Source organism: Malassezia sympodialis, genomic scaffold (assembly GCF_000349305.1).
Source record: "Malassezia sympodialis ATCC 42132 genomic scaffold, msy_sf_4, whole genome shotgun sequence".
Classification (NCBI taxonomy): domain Eukaryota; kingdom Fungi; phylum Basidiomycota; class Malasseziomycetes; order Malasseziales; family Malasseziaceae; genus Malassezia; species Malassezia sympodialis.
The window spans coordinates 635,085-654,031 of record NW_017387802.1 but is presented as its reverse complement, the minus strand read 5'-3'; the positions used below and the strand labels follow the sequence as shown (position 1 = coordinate 654,031).

At 57.9% G+C, this 18,947-nt stretch overlaps 8 protein-coding genes across 8 annotated transcripts; 3 read left to right on the top strand and 5 right to left on the bottom strand.

The window, feature by feature from the left end:
• Positions 1 to 368: 368 nt before the first annotated feature.
• On the bottom strand, positions 369 to 2,107 carry MSY001_1147 (uncharacterized protein; the record flags this gene model as incomplete). Its single annotated transcript, XM_018886256.1, has 2 exons — positions 369 to 1,908; positions 2,046 to 2,107. The coding sequence occupies 2 exons, from the start codon at positions 2,105 to 2,107 to the stop codon at positions 369 to 371; spliced, it is 1,602 nt and encodes a 533-aa protein (XP_018739748.1).
• Positions 2,108 to 2,192: 85 nt separating this feature from the next.
• On the bottom strand, positions 2,193 to 5,094 carry MSY001_1146 (uncharacterized protein; the record flags this gene model as incomplete). The annotated part of the gene is made up of 2 exons (XM_018886255.1): positions 2,193 to 4,860; positions 4,886 to 5,094. The coding sequence occupies 2 exons, from the start codon at positions 5,092 to 5,094 to the stop codon at positions 2,193 to 2,195; spliced, it is 2,877 nt and encodes a 958-aa protein (XP_018739747.1).
• A 2,085-nt stretch (positions 5,095 to 7,179) lies between these two features.
• Positions 7,180 to 9,712, top strand: MSY001_1145 (uncharacterized protein; the record flags this gene model as incomplete). The annotated part of the gene is made up of 2 exons (XM_018886254.1): positions 7,180 to 7,574; positions 7,600 to 9,712. The coding sequence occupies 2 exons, from the start codon at positions 7,180 to 7,182 to the stop codon at positions 9,710 to 9,712; spliced, it is 2,508 nt and encodes an 835-aa protein (XP_018739746.1).
• Positions 9,713 to 9,746: 34 nt separating this feature from the next.
• On the bottom strand, positions 9,747 to 10,877 carry MSY001_1144 (uncharacterized protein; the record flags this gene model as incomplete). Its single annotated transcript, XM_018886253.1, has 4 exons — positions 9,747 to 10,212; positions 10,278 to 10,450; positions 10,516 to 10,619; positions 10,841 to 10,877. The coding sequence occupies 4 exons, from the start codon at positions 10,875 to 10,877 to the stop codon at positions 9,747 to 9,749; spliced, it is 780 nt and encodes a 259-aa protein (XP_018739745.1).
• An 82-nt stretch (positions 10,878 to 10,959) lies between these two features.
• Positions 10,960 to 12,329, top strand: GAB1 (GPI transamidase subunit-like protein; the record flags this gene model as incomplete). Its single annotated transcript, XM_018886252.1, has 4 exons — positions 10,960 to 11,104; positions 11,128 to 11,377; positions 11,400 to 12,052; positions 12,076 to 12,329. 4 exons carry the CDS (start codon positions 10,960 to 10,962, stop codon positions 12,327 to 12,329), a joined length of 1,302 nt encoding a protein of 433 aa, XP_018739744.1.
• Position 12,330: 1 nt separating this feature from the next.
• MSY001_1142 (uncharacterized protein) lies at positions 12,331 to 14,387 on the bottom strand (the record flags this gene model as incomplete). Its single annotated transcript, XM_018886251.1, has 2 exons — positions 12,331 to 13,926; positions 13,950 to 14,387. The coding sequence occupies 2 exons, from the start codon at positions 14,385 to 14,387 to the stop codon at positions 12,331 to 12,333; spliced, it is 2,034 nt and encodes a 677-aa protein (XP_018739743.1).
• Positions 14,388 to 14,527: 140 nt separating this feature from the next.
• Positions 14,528 to 15,758, top strand: MSY001_1141 (uncharacterized protein; the record flags this gene model as incomplete). Its single annotated transcript, XM_018886250.1, is given in 3 exon segments — positions 14,528 to 15,115; positions 15,139 to 15,525; positions 15,540 to 15,758. 3 exon segments carry the CDS (start codon positions 14,528 to 14,530, stop codon positions 15,756 to 15,758), a joined length of 1,194 nt encoding a protein of 397 aa, XP_018739742.1.
• MSY001_1140 (uncharacterized protein) lies at positions 15,748 to 18,922 on the bottom strand (the record flags this gene model as incomplete). Its single annotated transcript, XM_018886248.1, has 6 exons — positions 15,748 to 16,072; positions 16,096 to 16,471; positions 16,495 to 16,576; positions 16,633 to 18,523; positions 18,547 to 18,616; positions 18,640 to 18,922. The coding sequence occupies 6 exons, from the start codon at positions 18,920 to 18,922 to the stop codon at positions 15,748 to 15,750; spliced, it is 3,027 nt and encodes a 1,008-aa protein (XP_018739741.1).
• Positions 18,923 to 18,947: the final 25 nt, after the last annotated feature.

Genomic DNA, 18,947 nt, shown 5'->3' with positions numbered 1-18,947 from the left:
CAGCTTCGCTAGCATATCTGTAGATTTGGTATCAGACATGTTTTCCAAAAGAGGAGTTATAGAAAAATTTTTAACAACAAAAGGGGCTGGCTTAACCAAACTTGACGCTCGAGCACACAAACGCAGCGGCGTAGGCGCAGATAACCTGTGGAGCATATGTAAAGGCGGGACTCCACAATGCAGCGCCTGGCACCTACCCTCCGCTTCGGCAGGCGCCTCACAAGTGGAGGGCATCATCTACAAGAAGCTGGCGCAGCCCAAAATATAGTATGAATTCTAGAGAAGTACGGCATTTGCCACATTGGGGTTGCTATACAATCGAGAGAAAAAGTGTTTATTTTTCATATATTCAATGATATGTGGGCCAATCACTCATTTTTATTGGCAATGTCACGCAGAACACGGCGAAGGATCTTGCCGGAAGCACTCTTGGGCACTTCGGCAACAAAAACAACCCCACCACGAAGTTTTTTGTGATTTGCAACTTTAGGATTGAACCAGTCGAGAATTTCTTGGCAAAGACGATCCTGGTCAGTCTGCGAGCTCGACTTCAGGTCGAGTGCACTCGGCTTGGGTGTCACATACGCACGAGGGAGCTCAGTGGCCTCCTCTTTCACGTAAACGCCAACCACGGCACAGTCCTGAATCTTAGGATGAGAGAGGAGCAAGTCTTCGAGTTCAGCTGGAGAGACCTGAAAGCCCTTATACTTTATAAGCTCCTTCATGCGGTCCACGATAAAAAAGAGACCATTTTTTATGATAGCAATATCACCACTCTTGAACCATCCATCCTCAGTAATGCACTCCTTGGTGGCCAATTCGTTGTTCAAGTAGCCCTTCATTACGGCAGGACCACGAATCCAAATCTCACCGGGAGTTCCCTCCGACCCTTGTTTGTGGGCCACATCGACACCGTCGTGGTTCACCAAACGAATTTGGATGTGGGGCACAACCTCGCCCGCAGTGCCCAGATTTTTTCGGTGTTGGTCCGTCGTCGCACGCAGCGCAACGGGGGCTGTCTCGCTAAGACCATATCCCTGAGAGATCACGAAGCCAGGAAGGCGCTTCTGAACCTCTTCACAAAGTTCAGGACCAAGAGGCGCCGCACCGCAGAGGCCCACCTTGAGAGTAGAAAGGTCGTACTTGCTGACAGCAGGGTGACGGGCCAATGCAAGCAAAATTGGTGGGACAACGATAGCCATAGAGGCACGGAAGTGCTGTACCGCCGCACAAAAAATGTCAATGTCAAAGCGAGGTAAGACGACGATACGAGTTCCCGTCATAAAGGCAGCCAGGTTGAAAAAGTTCAAGCCGAAGATGTGAAAGAACGGCAGGACAGCCAGGGCAGTGTGGCCAGGACCAAACTCGCCAAACCTTACCCTAGCAAAAGTGTCGGTACCAAAAATCATGTTCTTGTGCGTCAGCATGACACCCTTCGGTTTACCGCTAGTACCACTGGAATAGACAATAAAGGCCAAGTCTTCTTCCGAATTCACGGAAACAACAGGCAGTTCGTTGGATGTGAGTACAGAGCGGAAGTCCCGTTCACCTGTGCTCTGAGTAAGAACCCAATCAGCATCATCCACCAGCCAAATGGGATTCTCGCCGTTGGGAAGCTTGAAAGAGCGTTTCGACATGGACCAGGCCTTGCGGACATTTCCTAAAATGGAAGGATGTGTGAAAATGACCTTTAGATCTGAATCGACAATAGGGTGCTCTAGCTCTTCAGGCGAGTAGATCGGGTTCAACGTCGCGCAAACACATCCAGCGCGAACAATGCCAAGGACCAAGGTAGAGTAAAGCGTCGAGTTGGGCGAAATGATACCAACACAGTCTCCTGCATTCAACTTCAAGATGTGACGCAAGAAATAAGCAATTTCACCGGCCATCGTCTGAACTTGACGGCGGCTGGGATGTTAATGAGTGTAGTACATACTTAGTGACCTTGCCATCCAGGCGGTATAGAGCCACTTCCCGCTCATCAATACCTGCATGGTCGGAGACGACCCAGCTATACAGGCTATATTTAGTGGCTTCACACGTACTTTCCAGTCTGCGGGATAGTCACTGGAGGGACAGAATAGCGACAGTCAATGATTTGGGCCATGAATATCGTAGTGACTACGGCGGCGTAAGCAAGAACTTTGGGGTAAGCGCGAGGCTGTACCAAGGGGGGCACGTGTCAAATGAGATTATGTAAATGGAGTGACAGATTTCCGTCCCCACATGGGGAAGAGTGCATCCGCGGAGTTGTCTTCCAGCTCATCTTCCAGCGATGCCTGGCTCTTGAACCCGTCAAGGCTGTCAAGATCGTCCTCCCCGCCTGTCATCTTTTTTGTGAGTCTGTCACTTTGAGTATACGATAAAGACTTGGCATCTAGTGACAAACTGCTCCACATATCCTCCCGCAGTGAAGCAGCTGTAGCACCGAGTGAGCGGAACGGTGCGTGGATCGGGTCCATAGCCAGTGAATCCATCGTCTCAGTTTTTTGTAGAGCCATGCGCTGCATGGGTGTAACTTTGTGTTTTTCAACAGGAGGGCGACCAAACTGGATCATCGATGGTTGAAGGTTAGAGAGAGCGCCTTCCACCAATGCAAAGCGATCTTTGAAATGAACCAACAGATGGTACCAGAGGGGATTTTTGCACAGGACCTTGGAATTTCCGATAACAATAAGACCATAACGTGCACGAGTGAGAGCAACATTGAGACGTCGAGGATCGCTGAGGAATCCGATTCCGCCCCTGTCGTTGCTCCGCACACAACTGACAATGATATAATCTTTTTCACGGCCTTGGAACGCATCCACACTGGCGACCTCCACACTCCGGTAAAGCTCCTTGTTAAGACTGCCAAACATTTGCATGTAATTGATGATAAAGTTTCGCTGCCCTTCATAAGGCGTAACCACACCAATTTGCTCAGGGACAACACCAGATTTTAAAAACAGCGTGATAATTTTTTCAACACTGCTTGCCTCCGTTCGGTTCAAGAAAGACGTTCCACTGCCTGAAATTTCTTCCTGGCCCAAATTTTGGTAAAACATCATAGGCATGTTAGGAATAGGCCATGGAATGGGGTCTTGACGCCGGAGACGTTCCTGGGCCGTAACACCATTTTGGAGCATCCCATCGTAGAACATATTGCTGGGAAATTCAGACAAGCATGGGTGCATACGGTACTGCACTTCTAGACGTCGAGGCTGATTGCCAAGAAGAATTAATCTCTCGAATAAACTCAAATTCATACCAGCGTCTGCCACTTTGTTACTCATAACGACGGGGCCTAGTTGCTGGTGGTCGCCAACAAGCACAAGTTTCTTGCAACCGCGCACAATGGGAAGCAAGATTTCGGGCTCCACAGCCTGTGTTGCCTCATCAATCAGCACAGCAGAGAAGTCAAAGTTTTCAAGTCGACGATCCGCGCTGCTCGAACAGGTTGTGCAAATAACATCCGCTGCAGCCAACACTTTCCGTTCCATCTGGAAAACCAGGTTCCGGTACCGGCGTTCGTCATCAGCAGTTAACTCGCCATTTTTCTTCTGGAGATTTTTGAGTCGAGTCATTTCAGGGCTAGGAGGCATTAGCGCAACCTGCTCATGCAGTGACAGAAAGCGCACATGTGACAACATGGTTTCGCGAGTTCGAGAAACAACGCGCACGACTTTCAGACCAGTGCGATTGATTTTTTCGGTAAGCTGATCTACCGCCACATTCGAAGGTGCACAGACAAGCACTTTTCCTTTGGTCATTTGTGTCAGATGATACACAAGTGTGGCACTGGTCACTGTCTTACCTGTCCCAGGAGGTCCCTGAATTAAGCTCAAAGGCTTTGATAAAACGGATTTAATCGCAGCGACCTGGCTGTGGTTCAGATCAGGCAGCCCTGGGGCAGTGTAGCGTTTTGGCTCTTGAAACTGGACCTGCTCCGAGCCGGTGGGGAAGCCCAAGAGTTTTTTGCGTAAAAAGGGAGCCATACAATCGCGAAGGTTCAAGAACACGGACAATGCCTTCTTCATGCGAGCATACGTTACGCCGACCCAAACAAATTCCACAGTATAGTTGGTGGTGCAATCCGTCGGTGGCTGGAGGTACTGTGGTACATCACAAGCCACTTCCATGGATGAGATTGGCGAGAATTGCGATACCTTTAGGACTGCCTTCCATTTAGAGGCCAACGACCCCGTGTAAGAGACGCAAAGCTCGTCACCAATACCGAGGCGCATTTCACCGCTCTCAAGTTGTGGCAAGCGAAGCCACAGGGACATCGAACGACCTTTACCTGGCTCCCAGCGCACCGCCACATCATGCTGAACGAGACTTTCTTTCAGCTTTTTATCGTACTGCTCTTCCACAGAGAGTAGTGCGCGGAAAATATTACAATACTGTTCCGCATTCTCGTAGCGCACAAGGGTCTTAGGAAGTTCTTTCTCTTTGGTGGGGTTTTCCACATCTTCCAACGTAGCTTGCTCGTTGTCGCGCCACAGATTTTCTAGTTTGCAAATCTGCGCAGAGGAAATGGGCTGCGCATTTCGTTGCGTGGCCGAACTTGGAATTCGAACAAACCAGGAAAGGAAAGATCGGTTTTCAATCAAAGGTGCCCACCGAGAAGCATCCCATTCTACTTCCTTCGTGTTGGCAGCGTAGTTGCAAGGATTCCGACACAAGAGCATGATGACGGCGCTGTCCTGGGCGGGTAGAAAACCAAGCATAAAAGGGTTTTTCGAGCCGCACGTAAAGCACTCGGGCACTGTGTCACCGAGAGGCGACTCTGGATGCAACATGACAGCCTTGTGCCGCGCGCGCACCAAATGGGTGACGATATGGGAGGATGGTGTTTGCCCGCGACCGTTGCAAAACCTGTGTGTGAGTATGACGTACGTACCATCTTTTACAGGTGAGACATTGAAGAACACAATTTACATCGTCGATGCCACAGTAGGCACAAGCGTGCTCAGGAAGGGCCTTGGTCTCCGGCTCCTCCGAATCAAGGTCGTCGGACAGTGCATCAAAGTCGGTGGGAATATCTGTAACTTTTGCCTTGGATATGGCATCTGCTAGGTGCTCTACTCGCTCATCAGCAGAGTCCCCCATCCTGCTTGACTCGATCGTAACCCACAAGTTCAAGACACCCTTGCGCCGCAGCCTTAGTCTCCACCACGTGGACAAAGTGGAGACTTAAGGTGGCCCCCCCGCGACCATGGCTCCCGAAGCGGGCCTTGCTATGGCAGGGGACGAGGGTGATGTGCCCCATGTACCACACATGCTGTCACAGATTCCAGGGCCTGACTATGTCCCGGCAGAAGTGGCAGATTTGGAAGGAGAGCTCTATGACGATGCAGAACCTACTGTCACCTTAGATGAGCTCGCATGGCTGCGACCATTGCCCTGGTGGCGTCGACCTCGGCCAATGTTCTTGTTACCTGTGGTGCTCATATTTTCATTAGCGTTAGGTGTCATTCTTGCACCTCGGATGGAGCTCTTTCTGTCGATGCTTTGCCAGCAACTGCTGGTCGATGAGTCTATGGCACTTGATCAGCCACCTCATGTTCCTTCGCCCAAGTGTCGTCGATCCGTGGAGGCGCAAAGGAGTTTATCTATGCTGCAAATGAAACTTCTTGTTGTTGCTGGACTGGGATCCGCCCTCATGACTGGTTACTGGTCGCGTCTCTCTGACCGTATCGGGCGTAGGCGCATATTGTTATCGGCGGTAGCTGGTGCGATTGTCAATGACGCAATGGCTGTGCTGCTTTCCTATGTAACATCTGACCATGTACCATTTGGGGTGAATCTGTTTGTGCTGGGTAGCGGAATCGAAGGCTTTTTTGGTTCCTCGGGCACAGTCACCGCCATGTCACAGTCGTATCTGTCTGACGTTACACCCAGTGGCACCCGCTCTCGCCTTTTTGCGCTCATGTCTGGCATCCTTTTTGCAGGAATTGCCATTGGGCCAGCTATTGGGGGTGTGTTGACGAAATGGACAGGAACGCTTTCCATACCTTTGTGTGTCGCAATCTTGATTCATGCTGCCATTGTTGTGTGTCTACCCTTCGTGCCAGAGAGTTTACATCCTGAGGCGCAAAGAAAGGCTGTTCAGAGCCATCACGAGGCTCGGCATAGACATTCAGGACATGGCATTGTATATTCTCTAACGCATGGACTCCTGGCGCCTTTTCGAAACCTGGGCTTTTTGTTGCCTCGCCGTTTGAGCGAAGAAGACCTGCCAGTCATGGGAAGCAGCCGTCTAGATACCCAGTCCCGCCATTGGGACGCCAATTTGCTGCTTCTTTCTGTGGCCTATGCCGTAGAGCTCGCGTGCATGGCCATCGTGCCGATCAAGATCCAATACGTGCAGCTGGTGTTTGGATGGGAGTCCAGCAGAGTGGGTTATTTTGTTAGTTTCACGGCACTGTGCCGTATGCTATCACTCACTGTATTCGTGCCCCTTATGACAAAGATCCTGCATCGAATGCCGAGCACGACTGTGCTTCCACAGGATGGTGCCTTTACACCGGGAACCGACGTACATGCGGCCTTGGACGAGCAAGGGTATGCCCGTGACGACGTACCTGCCTTGAAGCCGTGGACTACCAGAGAGCGCGAGCGTGAGCAACAATGGAAAGACCGAGAAAAAAAACTACGGCTTATACATGACAGTCATATGGATATGCGCATTGCGGTGGGGTCGTCGCTGATTACTTGTGGCGGCTCCATCATGTCGGCGCATGCCAACACCGCTGGCATGTTCTTGCTGAGTGTCTTTCTCGTGGCGTTAGGCGGAGGCGTTGGTTCCGCCATCAGCTCTCTGGGTATAGCGGCGCTGCCGCGCACGCACGGCGCAGGACGCTTGTTCGGCGCATGGGGTGTGCTGAGCACCCTGTCTGGCTCTATCTTGGGCCCTATCCTATTCTCTATGGTTTTCAGCCGCAGTGTCTCGACGGCACCCTGGCTTGTATTCTACATGGTGGCCATACTGCAGTTTGTGGTGATTGCCACCCTCTCCATGGTACGCTTGGCCTCCGTGGAGTCGCTAGATGGTCTGCCCGCGCGGCCGCGGCGCCCAACGAGACAGAGCAGATAGGCCCCATGGTGGAGTATCACGTGATAAGTGCGCCGAGCGCTCGTGGGTGCGGTCGCCTGGTCGAGCTGCGACGCTAACCCGCTAGGACCCCAGTAGCCATGTCGACCTTCTTTCAGAAGCAGCAGCAGGTGGCTGCTTTGGATCCGCGTCTGGGTAGTCTTATGGCGAGCGCGGGACTTTATAATCTGCGCTCGCTAATCAAAGGCGTGCGTGCGTGCAAAACGCTAGCGGATGAACGAGCCTTGCTCCAGAAGGAGTCAGCAGCGATCCGGACGTCCTTCAAAGACGATGATGTGTATATGCGCTATACGAACCTTTCGAAGCTACTTTATATCCATATGCTGGGATACCCAGCGCATTTCGGCCAGATGGAATGCCTCAAACTGGTGGCTTCACCGCGCTTCACGGATAAGCGCCTCGGGTACCTGGGCATCATGTTGCTCCTGGACGAGAATGCGCAGGTTCTCATGCTTGTCACGAATGGCTTGAAAAAGTACGTGCTAAGCTTCTCATTACAGCGACATGAACCATTCCAACATGTACATTGTGGGCCTGGCCTTGTGCACATTTGCCAACATTGCATCCGAGGAGATGTCGCGCGACTTGTGCAACGAGATTGAGAAGCTGATGGGCAGCTCTAACTCTTATATCCGGAAGAAGGCAGCTTTGTGTGCCATGCGCATTGTTCGTCGCGTGCCGGACTTGGTGGACCACTTCCGCGAGCGTACCTTGCAGCTGCTGAGCGACAAGAGCCATGGTGTCAAGTTGTGTGCACTGAGCCTGGCCATCCAGATGTGCGAGATGGACCGTGGTTGTATCGATCTATTCCGCCGTGTACGTATTCGTATGCTGACGCAGGCCACGACGCCCCTCGTCGCAACACTTCGCACTCTGCTTACGACGAGCTTTTCGCCCGAGCACGACGTGGCAGGTGTCACCGATCCATTCCTGCAAACCAAGATCCTGCGCTTTCTGCGTATACTGGGACGTGACAGCGTGGAAGTCTCGGACACCATCAACGACATCCTCGCGCAGGTAGCGACGAACACCGACGGCTCCAAGACGGTGGGCAACAGTATCCTCTACGAGTGTGTGCTGACCATCCTCGAAATCAAATCGGATGCGGGTCTGCGCGTCATGGCGATCAACATCCTGGGCAAGTTCTTGGGGAACACGGACAACAATATCCGATACGTGGCGCTCAACACACTCATCAAGGTTGTGTCGATTGATACCAATGCGGTGCAGCGCCATCGCGGCATTATTCTCGAGTGCCTTCGCGACGCTGATATTTCTATTCGCCGCCGCGCGCTGGAACTGACCTACACGCTGATCAATGAGTCGACGGTGCTGGCTCTGATGGAGGAATTGCTGTCTTTTCTGCATGTGGCCGACAATGAGTTCAAGCTTGGCCTTACTACGCGTATCGGGATGGCGACGGAGCGCTTTGCCCCTACGCCGCGTTGGCACATCGATACCATGTTGCAGGTGCTTCGCCTCGCGGGTAACTATATTCGCGACGATGTACTGGCATCGTTCCTTCGTCTTGTCGCTAACACGTCGGAGCTGCATGCGTACACAGTGCAGAAACTGTACATGGCGCTCCATGACGACTTGTCGCAGACGGGCCAGACGTTGGCGGCTGTGTGGGCCACAGGCGAATACGGCGACATTCTCTTTGATATGGGGCGCATCACGCGGGACGGCGCTACGTACGAAGTGTCCCCTCGGGCAGTGATCGACTTGCTAGCATCACTCTTGGAGTCGGTATATGCAACAGAGAGCATCCGCGAGTTTGTCCTCACAGCCTTGGCCAAGCTCGCTACACGTATGCCCGATGCATCGCAGCAGGCACGAATTCAGAGCCTTCTGAGCGGGTATGCTGAGAGCATCGAGCTGGAGAGCCAGAAGCGTGCTCTAGAGTATGGTGCGCTGCTGCAGCGCAAGGCGATTCGCGATGGCGTGCTGGAGGCAATGCCTGTTCCGGCTATGCGACCGATCGTTCCCGAGACGGTTCCGCTGGCCCAGGCGGGTACCACTCGAGACGCAGGTGCGCTCCTGGATATGGGCACCGAGTCGGTGGCGCCGGTGCAGAGCTCGACGGCGGCATCAGCGCAGACCAACACAGACTTGCTCGCGGACATATTTGGCGCGGCCGACACACCGTCAGCGGCACCCGCGAGCGCGCGAGCCCCGCCGACGTCACAGGCGGACCTTCTTGGTTTGCTAGATAACAGTGCCCGCCCGGCGAGCAACAGTGTGGCGGCTGGCATGAGTGAGCTGCAACTGCAGGAGAATGCGGAGCCGGACGAGACGGAAGCCTATCATGCGCACGGACTTCGCATGGCCATGGCCGTGACGCGGAGCGGTGCGGAAGCATCCGTGCAGGCGATCTTTTCAGCACCAGACGGTGCCACCATCGAGGGCCTGACACTCCAGGCGGCCGTGCCCAAGACACAGCAGCTGCAAATGTACTCGCTCTCGCAGTCACGCATTATGCCTGGACAGAGGGCGACGCAGGCCATGCGGGTGACAGGGTTGGGCGCAGGCGTGATTCGTCTGCGGATGCGCTTGGCCTATGTGGTGAATGGCGAGCCTCAGCGGGCCCAACTAGATTGGACACAACCATAGCTACGATTTGCTAGGCATGGCGCTGCCCGTGAGTCTATGGCACGTACCTGATGATCTGGAGAATGTACTGGCGCTCGTCCATGAACGATTCATCGGTGCGGTCGCTCAGAAAGTCCTGTAGGAATGTGAGCAGGCGCGCTTTGTTGCGCCGCAAGATCGCCTCGACGGCCGGGGTCTTTTTGGGGTTGGCCACAAACACCTTGAACACATGGAACGCCTCCAGCTGGATATGTTTACTGCGGTCACGCAGCGCGTTCATAATCCGCTTCAGATTCTCTTCGCTGGAGACGTAGCGGACCATGGTGCTGTAATGTGCGCGGTCGACCAGGAGCTCGCTGAGCAGCTTCAGCGACTGCCGCCGCGTCACGTAGTTGCTTGAGTCCAGCAGCTTGGTAAACATGGCAAAAAAGGTGTCGTAGTTCTGCTGTAGATATTCGGCTGCCATCGTGCGATGCAGGAGAAGCGCATCGCGCAAATTTTTGAACGCGTCGCAGGACACGCTGAACGAGGTCGTCTCGATGTAGGTCGGAAAGCGCGCGAGACTGGATGAGTGTCTGACACGTACTCGTCGGAGTAGAGTAGGATCTTGGCAAGCGGTTCATGCTGTACCATTTCGTTGAGTAGGAGGCCCGTGTTCATCGCCATGTCCGGTACATCGTACCCATGGAAGGCCATCAGCACCACCGTTGGATGAGAGCGAAGGTACTCTACTGTGGGCCGCCGCGAGCCGATTTGGCGCTGCAATAGCGCGATAAAGACCTGTACAATATCTTTGCGCGTCTGGTGTAAGAACGGGCACGTACCTCAAACTCGACGCGCGGCATCACCGTCAGCAGGCACGGCATGAGCTGCTGCTGGTACACTTCCTGGGCTAGCTGCGCGACCTGTTCGGGCACCGGCTCGCTGTCTACGTGTCAGAGTCATATGCGCACCTCCTTCACCATACAGCACAAGCTTGGACTGCTGCAGTGCCTGCCAAATTTCCTCATGAACCTGTGTGAGCGAGAGGGCGTACTTTACGGCGGCTCTCGCTACTCTGCGGTACATCCGCTAGAAACCAGCTCCCATCAACCGTCACACTCGCACCAAGTCGCATAGACAGCTCGCGCAGCAAACGCACGAGCTCACTAGGACTTCGCTGCCGCGACTTGAACAGCAAGTTCATGCTGGCACGGCCGCACGAGCCCTCACCGTGCGCGCCCACGACGGGCGGTGCTCCACACGCACGTGGACGATCCCTTTCGACCATGCTCAGTCGCGATGCCCGGTGGTGCGCCCTGGTCGTTCTAGCGGGCGTCCTCGTGCGTGTATTTGTGTCATGGGCGAGCAGCTGGGGTGAGCAGCTGGTGGACCGTCCTGAGCTCGCGACGCCAATGGATCGCCTGGCACTGTGTAAGTAGATGCCACTGACGCAGTGCGCGAGACGCAGTACCTGCTGACCGTGCTGAATGTCCCTGCGAAGGTTCTGTGGCGTTCCAACGGGCTGCATCACTCGCCACTTCTGCTAAAGTTGCCTGCGCCGTGGCTCGCAGACCCGTGGACGTCGGCTTGCGCGTGGATCGCCCTGGATGCGGTGTCTGGCGTGGTGCTCGCGGCCCTGGCCTCGACGCTGGCCAGACGCGCCGAGCGCCATGTGTACATCGTGCCGGCCTTTGTAGCCGCATGGTACGTTCAGCCACTCACACAGCTTCCTACTCAACCCCTACGCGATCGCAGCCTGTGCGGCCAAGTCGATGAGCCAGCTGCGCACGTGTCTTACGCTCCTCGCGCTGCTCGGCGCGGTGCACGGTGTGTCGCTCCTCGTCGCGACTGCGCAGGCCCTCAGCACGGTGCTGTTTATGAATCCGTTGTGTGTGACGCCCGCGCTTCTGCTGCTCGGCGCCGACGCGCACGCACAGTATGGCCGGTGGCGCGCGCGCTTTGGGCAGCGGCAGTCGGACGCATGGTCACAGTGGCTCCGGCGCACTTCTGTGCGCTATGCAGGCTGGCTCGGCGTCTTTCTAGTGCTCTCTGCCCTGTACTCGCGCGATTCAACGCTTTCGTTCGTGCGCAGCGTGTACGGAAGCCGCCTCCTGGTGGACGACTTGTCGCCGAACGCGGGGCTCGTGTGGTACTTTTTCGTGGAAATGTTTCCCCACTTCCGTGCCTTCTTCACAATGGTCGTCAACCTGCACACGCTATCGTACACGGTGCCTGCGCTTATCAAATGGCGGAGTGACCCGCTGTTTGCCGCTACAGTTCTCGTCGGCATCCACGCCCTGTTCCAGACGTACCCCTCGGCAGGCGACTCGGCGCTGTACCTCGCGCTGTGGAGCCTGAACTATCCGCGCCTCTCCGCCTGTGCGTATGCGACACTCACACAGACCTCCGATACCCCATGGTCACGAGCATGCTGTTCCTCTACTCAGCGCTGCTCTTCCCCGCATTCCACTACTTGTGGCTGTATACGGGCTCGGCGAACGCCAACTTTTTCTATGCCGTCAATCTTGTGCAGGCTCTGGGCCTGGGAAGCCTGCTGCTCGACAGTGTGTGGGCCTGGGGGCGCGAGCGCTGGGAGCTCGAGCGCCTGGCCCAGGGCGCGAGCCGCCCCGGTGTGCGGTACGTAGTGCAGCGATAGATTAGACCCACGTAGGCACTGCATACCACGGATGTGAGGATGCACGCCACTCGAGAGTCGCAGTGGGTGCTGCGCGCGCCCACTCACCGAGGGCCACACACGCCTCGTGCACGCCACGCATGTGTGCCGCGTCAGAGGCATGGCATAGCAAGAGCCATCCATCGTTCGGAGCCGCCCGTGCATGCGCCGAAGCGTGCGTATGGCACGCATTTACATGCTGCAGTACACGCGTACGCACCGCCGTGCCGCGAGCGTGCTGTTCAAACGCCGTCCACTGGTCCCAAAGCGGCTCCATAGTGGGACTGTCTGGCTTGGTGACCACATGCAGCCGCGCTCGCATGCACCATGCGGGCCGACGCAGCCACTTGATCCGCCGTGCCATGGCGTTGTGCACGCGCACCCGGTTGCCCTCGCGCTGGAGGCGCACTAGACACTGTGCCAGGCACATGTGGCGCTCAGCAGCAACAGCATGCCGAAAGCAGGCGAGCCAAGGTGTGCTGCCTGGCGCTGCATCGAGCAGGGCCTCAAGCTCACCCTTGATCTCGGCAAGCAGCCAGTACAAACACGGCAATTCATCCTCAAGGTACAGTTCGAGCTCGATGCCGGCGCCCAATGCCTGCTCCATACTAGTCAGAACCAGACATTGCACGGGGCGCACAAGGAGGTCGGGCGGGCACAAGGACGGCAGCGCTGTCGCCAAATGCGCACTCAGTGACACTGCTTCGTCGAGCAGATCGGCCCACGCCACGTACGACTTGCCAAAGCCACGTTTTTGGCGTGCGCGGTTCGCCGCATAGGTACCGAGGTGATCAGCCTCCAGGCCCGCGAGGCGCTGCAGGAAGCGGTCCAAGCGCTGCGCCTGTCCTGCGGCAGGCTCACTGCGGTCAGTCAAACAGGCGTACCGTGCATCAAGCCACTCCAAACGCGTATAGATGTCGTCAATGGAGAGCGCCGTCCATTCCTCGAGCCAGCTCGAGGCTAGGTGCCGCAGATCGCGCGTACCGCCTGCACACGTGTAGCCGTCCGACACGTAGGTAGACAGTAACGAACGCACAAACGGGATGGGCGTCCTTTGCTGGAATGCAAGTGCGTGCGACCGCATATGCATCCACCAGCACGCTACGCGATCGGTACGCAGGAGGGGCAGGGGCAGCGCCACCTCCTCGTGCAGCACACGGTGCCACCACTCCCACACGGCGCGCGCTTCGCGCAGGGGCTGAGGACGCATGGGAATCGTCGTGGAAAAGTGGCGGCTAAGTGTGATGTCAAAGAACGCCTGCAAATGGGGCGGCACACGCGCCAGAGCCGCGTCTTGCAGGGCCAGTGTGTCCGCGGCCGGTGCATCAGGTTGCAGCTTGGACCAGATGCTGCGACACACGCTTAGATGCAGATCAATCAAAGAGGCGTCAGGCTCCTCGCTGGTCATAGCGCTAAGTGCAAGGAGCCAATGATGCCGCCAGCGCAGTCGCAGCCGGATGGCAGGCGCTTGCTCAGCAGGGATGCGCGCAGTAGCTGCATTGAGCTGCGCGGCAGCATCATGTGCATCTATGCCGGTTGGCAGCGCGATGCCGCCGAGGTCCCCGCTAAAGTCTTCGCCCTGTGTGAGATGGAAGGACGTACGTCTATGACGCGGTTGCGCGTCAGTTCGATCCACTGCAGGGCACAGCCCTTGATAGTGGCGATCACGTAGGCGCGCAGTACATCGTGGTACCAATGATCTGACGTTACAGCGTCCTGGAGAACACACTCGTGAAAGTAGGTGCAAGTGTAGAGGGTCTGTGAGAGCGTCGCGCCTGCAAGCCACTCAAGCTCGCAAGCTACGAGGCGATCGAGGACCCAGCACACTTCATCTTGGGCAAGCGACACGGGTAGCGGCACGCGTGGCTCGGATGGGCGTTCTCGCTCTGGCAGCAGCGAGGAAGGGTACTCCATACCGCCGTCCATGAGAGGGTCCATGACCTCCAGGGCGTTCATCAAATCGTGCAAGGCGTAGCCCTGTGGGTGCACAAACGCAGTCGGAGCAAGTGCTGCGTTAGAGCGTACCACGTACATTTGCATGCTTCCCAAAAGGCGGCCGTACATTCGGTCGTTGCATGGGGGGGCGTTGCCCCTGCGCTGACGGCTGTCATGCCGTGATCGCAAGTGGGGCACCCCACAAATCGGGGAAGAACGATCGGGCGCCGCGGCGGCACTTCACGATGCCCTACGACCCGGTGAAGGACGTCTACCATGACGCGCCGCCCGAGGAGGGGAGAGCGCCTGAGCCCAGAGCATATGCACCACTCTACCGTGTGACCCCGCCAGAAAGCGTGTTGATACCCATTACAAAGGAGCAAGTTGAGGCGCTGAAGCGGCAGTCGCAGAATCCGCTGCGCGCGCGCGCGCAGCCCCCGCCCGAGGTGCCTCGTGGCACAGTGCGGCCTGCCGAGGTCCCTATTGGGGAGCTCGAGCGTACTACAGTCGCCACCCACTACAATAAGCGGCGCGAGGTGGGGCGCGACGCGCGTGAGTCGTCACCAATCATCCCGCTCAAGCGCTTCAACAACTGGGTCAAGTCGGCGCTCATCTCCATGTATGCGCAAGTCGGCTGGAACGCTGGACAAGGAGCGCGCATCCTGGAGCTTGGGTGCGGCAAGGGCGGTGACCTGCGTAAGTGGGATCGGCACCGACCAGCCGTGATGGTCCTAATTGATATTGCCGATGTATCGATCGAGCAGGCGCGCCTGCGCTATGAAGAAGGACACTACCGCTGGGCCGCCGAGTTCTTTGCCTTTGACTGCTTCCGCGTACGTACATTCGACTGACGCAGCGCCCGTTAGACGAAGTGGTGCCGCGCTCGCTGCTGGAACCGCTTTTCGATACTGTGTCGATGCAGTTCTGCCTGCATTATGGCTGGGACTCGGAAGAAAATGCACGCACGATGCTTTCAAATGCGGCGCGCTGGCTGCGCCCCGGTGGCACCCTGATCGGCACGACGGTCGACGACGAGACGCTGCTCGCACGGCTGCACGAGGACGAACATGCTGTTTCGTTTGGCAACGAATGCTACCGCATCGAGTTTGATCAGCGGCTCGAGCCGGGCGAGAAGCCGTTCGGCAATCGCTACCATTTCTGGCTACTTGATGCAGTGGATAATGTACCCGAGTTTGTCGTGGACTGGGCCGCGTTCACACGGTACGTCGCAGCGACTGACGCAGTATCGCGGAAGAGTGCGGGCTGCATCTCGTCTATAAGGCGCGCTTTGACGAGATTCTCAGCGATGGGTATGCAAATCGACCGCTTCGCCAGCTGCTCGAGCGCATGCAGGTTATCGATTCGAACATGGCCGCAGCAGGTGTCGTGACGCCGGCCATGCCGCCCGCCATGTGGCATGTGTGCACGCTGTACATGGGCTTTGCGCTGGAAAAGAGCGTGGATGCTACGGCGTAAGAACCGACGTGCACCGCGTGCACAGCGTGTCGGCCTGTGTGCTGTGGAACTGCCAGCACCGCGGGCACTTGTGCGTCGTGCATGCGCGCATACGCACACGCACGGGCAGGCCAGCAACGGCGCGCTCCTGCGCCCATGCACCGGCCGGCAGCGGCACCGCTGTGGCTGTGGGATGAACGTGCACGTGCGCCACGCCCAAGAGCGCGGCCAGTGCACCAGGGGGGAGCAGGGTCGGATCGGTCAGGCGCGCATACAGTGCATGCGCTGGGTCGACCCAAACGTCGACGTCCGTTTCGGCGGCGCTGCGGATGTGCCTGCGTAAGTAGAGAGTACGTACTTTTGTTCGATGCATTGTGTCATGAGCGCAAATACGTCCGAGCGCACACGCAGCACATCCTGCATGTCATGCTCGAGCGCAGGATCGCGCCATGCGTCGTCCACAGCGTGCCAGCCATGCTGGAACATAGACGGCATGGTGGCCTGCTCGGCAGGCGTAGGATCCGCGGCGGCGCCTCCGCGGTACCACGTTATCTCCTCCGCGAGATGGGGAAGGATCGGCGCCAGCACACTGGTGAGCGTCTGGAGGGCCTGGTCGAGCACGTAGAGCACTGGCTGACGATCGGCGTTCGAGCCCGCATACAGTGTATCCTTCGAAACGGCGAGGTAAAGCGACGAGAGCGTCTTGGTCGCGCACTCGAGCAGCGAGCGAGTGACTGCGTCAGTGAGGCCCACGTACCCAGTGCCAAATCGAACGAGGCATACGCCGCGCGGCACGTTCGTTCGAGGCGGTGCAGCTCGTGCATCGTGTACCGCTCCATCTGTGGTCAGTGGCGGTGCGTACCAGAGGGGCTGTTCTCACGGCCAAGGGGCGTACCGCCGGCGGAGGCGTGTCCGAAAGATTCGCGAGGAGAAAGCGCATGGTTGTACGCAGCTTGCGCACCTCGTCGCTCACATGCTTCATAATCAGCGCACTGACGGGCATGTCGCGTGTATAGTCGGCCTTGGCGGCCCACCAGCGCAGCACATCCGCACCTAGCGCTGGAAACTCTTTGGGCGCCGCGGGATCGCCCTGGAGGAAGGCGCTCGGCGCAATGACATTGCCCAGGGACTTGGACATTTTGCGGCCGGCCTCGTCAACGACAAAGCCGTGGGTCACGAGCGCAGCATAGGGCGCTACCACGCCTGGACCACACGCAGCCGCGCGTGTGAGCAGCGATGACTGGAACCACCCGCGGTGCTGGTCCGAGCCTTCCAGATACACGTCCGCGCATGCATGCGGTGCACACCACGGCTCGCCAAGCGCTGCTTGCAGCACGGCCCACGACGAGCCGCTGTCGAACCACACGTCGAGCGTGTCCCCTTTCTTGTACCATGTGCGTCCCGGCGCACGGTACTCAGGCGCAACAAACGCCGCGGCGTCTCGCTCCCACCATACGTCCGCTGAGCCGGACTCGTCCATCACGCTGACAATGTGCTCGACGTTGCGCGCGGTAATCAGCGGCTCGTGCGTCGCTGCATCGTACACCACGGGGATTGGCACGCCCCACGCGCGCTGCCGGCTAATGCACCACTCCGAGCGGCGCGCCACGAGGCTGTGCAGCCGCTGTGCACCGGCCGGCGGTACAAACTGCACGGCCTGCAGCGCTGCTTGGGTATCGCCGAGCGTCTGCCGCAGGTCGGCAAACCACTGCGCTGTGGCGCGCGTGAGGATCGGCTGCTTGGTACGCCAGTCGATGGGATAGCTGTGTTCGTACTTGTGCTCGGCCAACAGCGCGCCGTGCCGCTCGAGAAGTGCGAGCATCGTGTCTGTGCCTTGCGTGAGTGCAGGCTGCTCGTGCAGGCGCGCTAGGTCCGCGCGAACAGCACCCGTGGCACCCCATGCGGGATCGACGAGCAGGCGCCCTTGTGCGTCCACCGGCGAGGTGATGCCGTGCATTGCAAGACGGCCCGTATCGCGCCACAGCGCATAGTCTTCCTGGCCATGCGCAGGCGCCATGTGCACGAGGCCTGTTCCCGACGCCGTCGTGACAAACGCCCCGTGCAAAATCTCACGCTGCTCGCCAGGTGCCATTAGCGGGCTCGTGTAGTGAGCGCCGACCAATGCCGAGCCTGGTACTCGCACGAGCTCGGTCAGAGCGCCAATCGGAGCGACGGGCGTGCCGTCACGCGTGCGCACGACGCGTTCCAGGGCGGGGATCAGCTCGGTGGCCACGAGGACATGCTCGCCGTCGGCTGTGCGCACGACCGAGTACGACGCCTCGGCCTGCACCGCCACAGCCATGTTGCCCAGGAGCGACCACGGCGTCGTTGTCCACACGAGCAAGTCGACTGCGGGTATATCACGCAGGTGGGCGGCTAGCGTCCTAGAGGGAATGAGGCGCAGGCGCACATAGGCGCTGCGGCTCATGTGCCGTTCGTCGTACTCAATCTCGGCCTCCGCCAGCGCCGTCTGCGTCGAGGGCGACCAGTAGACGGGGCGGAAGCGCTCGTAGATAAGCCCGCGCTCAACGGCACGCGCGAATACGCGCAGCTGCTCGCGCTCGTACGCAAACGAGAGGGTACGGTACGTGTGCTCGTCGGCCCAGCTGGCAAGGAGACCGAGTTCCTGGAACTCGGCGCGCTGTATCTGCACCTCGCGCAGAGCGACGGCGCGCGCGGCGCGACGGATCTCGGTCGGCGACAGATGAGTCTGTCCTGCGTCAGCAGCCTCTGCTACGGCCTTGATCTCGATGGGCAGTCCATGGCAGTCCCATCCAGGCATAAAGCTGCGTTAGTCGTTCGTACGCACTGGACGCGGCGACCTTGGAGGACGTGGAAGCGCACAAGCACGTCTTTGAGGATCTTGTTTAGCGCATGACCTAGGTGAGCGATGGCGACGTACCCATATGTAGACGCCCATTTGCGTACGGTGGCCCGTCGTGTAGCACAAAGTCGCGCACGCCCTGGCGTGCAAGGTGCTCGCGTTGCCACAGGTACAGCCGTTCCGTCGTCGCGGGGCGGAACAGGCGCTCGCGGTCCTTGGCCGAGGCGCGAAGCTGGAACGCCGTCTGAGGCAGCCGCAGCGTCGCCTGGTACGGGCGCGGCGCCTGCTTGGCCCAAGCGCGCACGCCTACGTGGAAGCAGCGCGTGGCGCCAGCGCCCGTCGCACCTGGCGCGGCGTGCATAGTCAGAGGGTACACGGTCGGATGA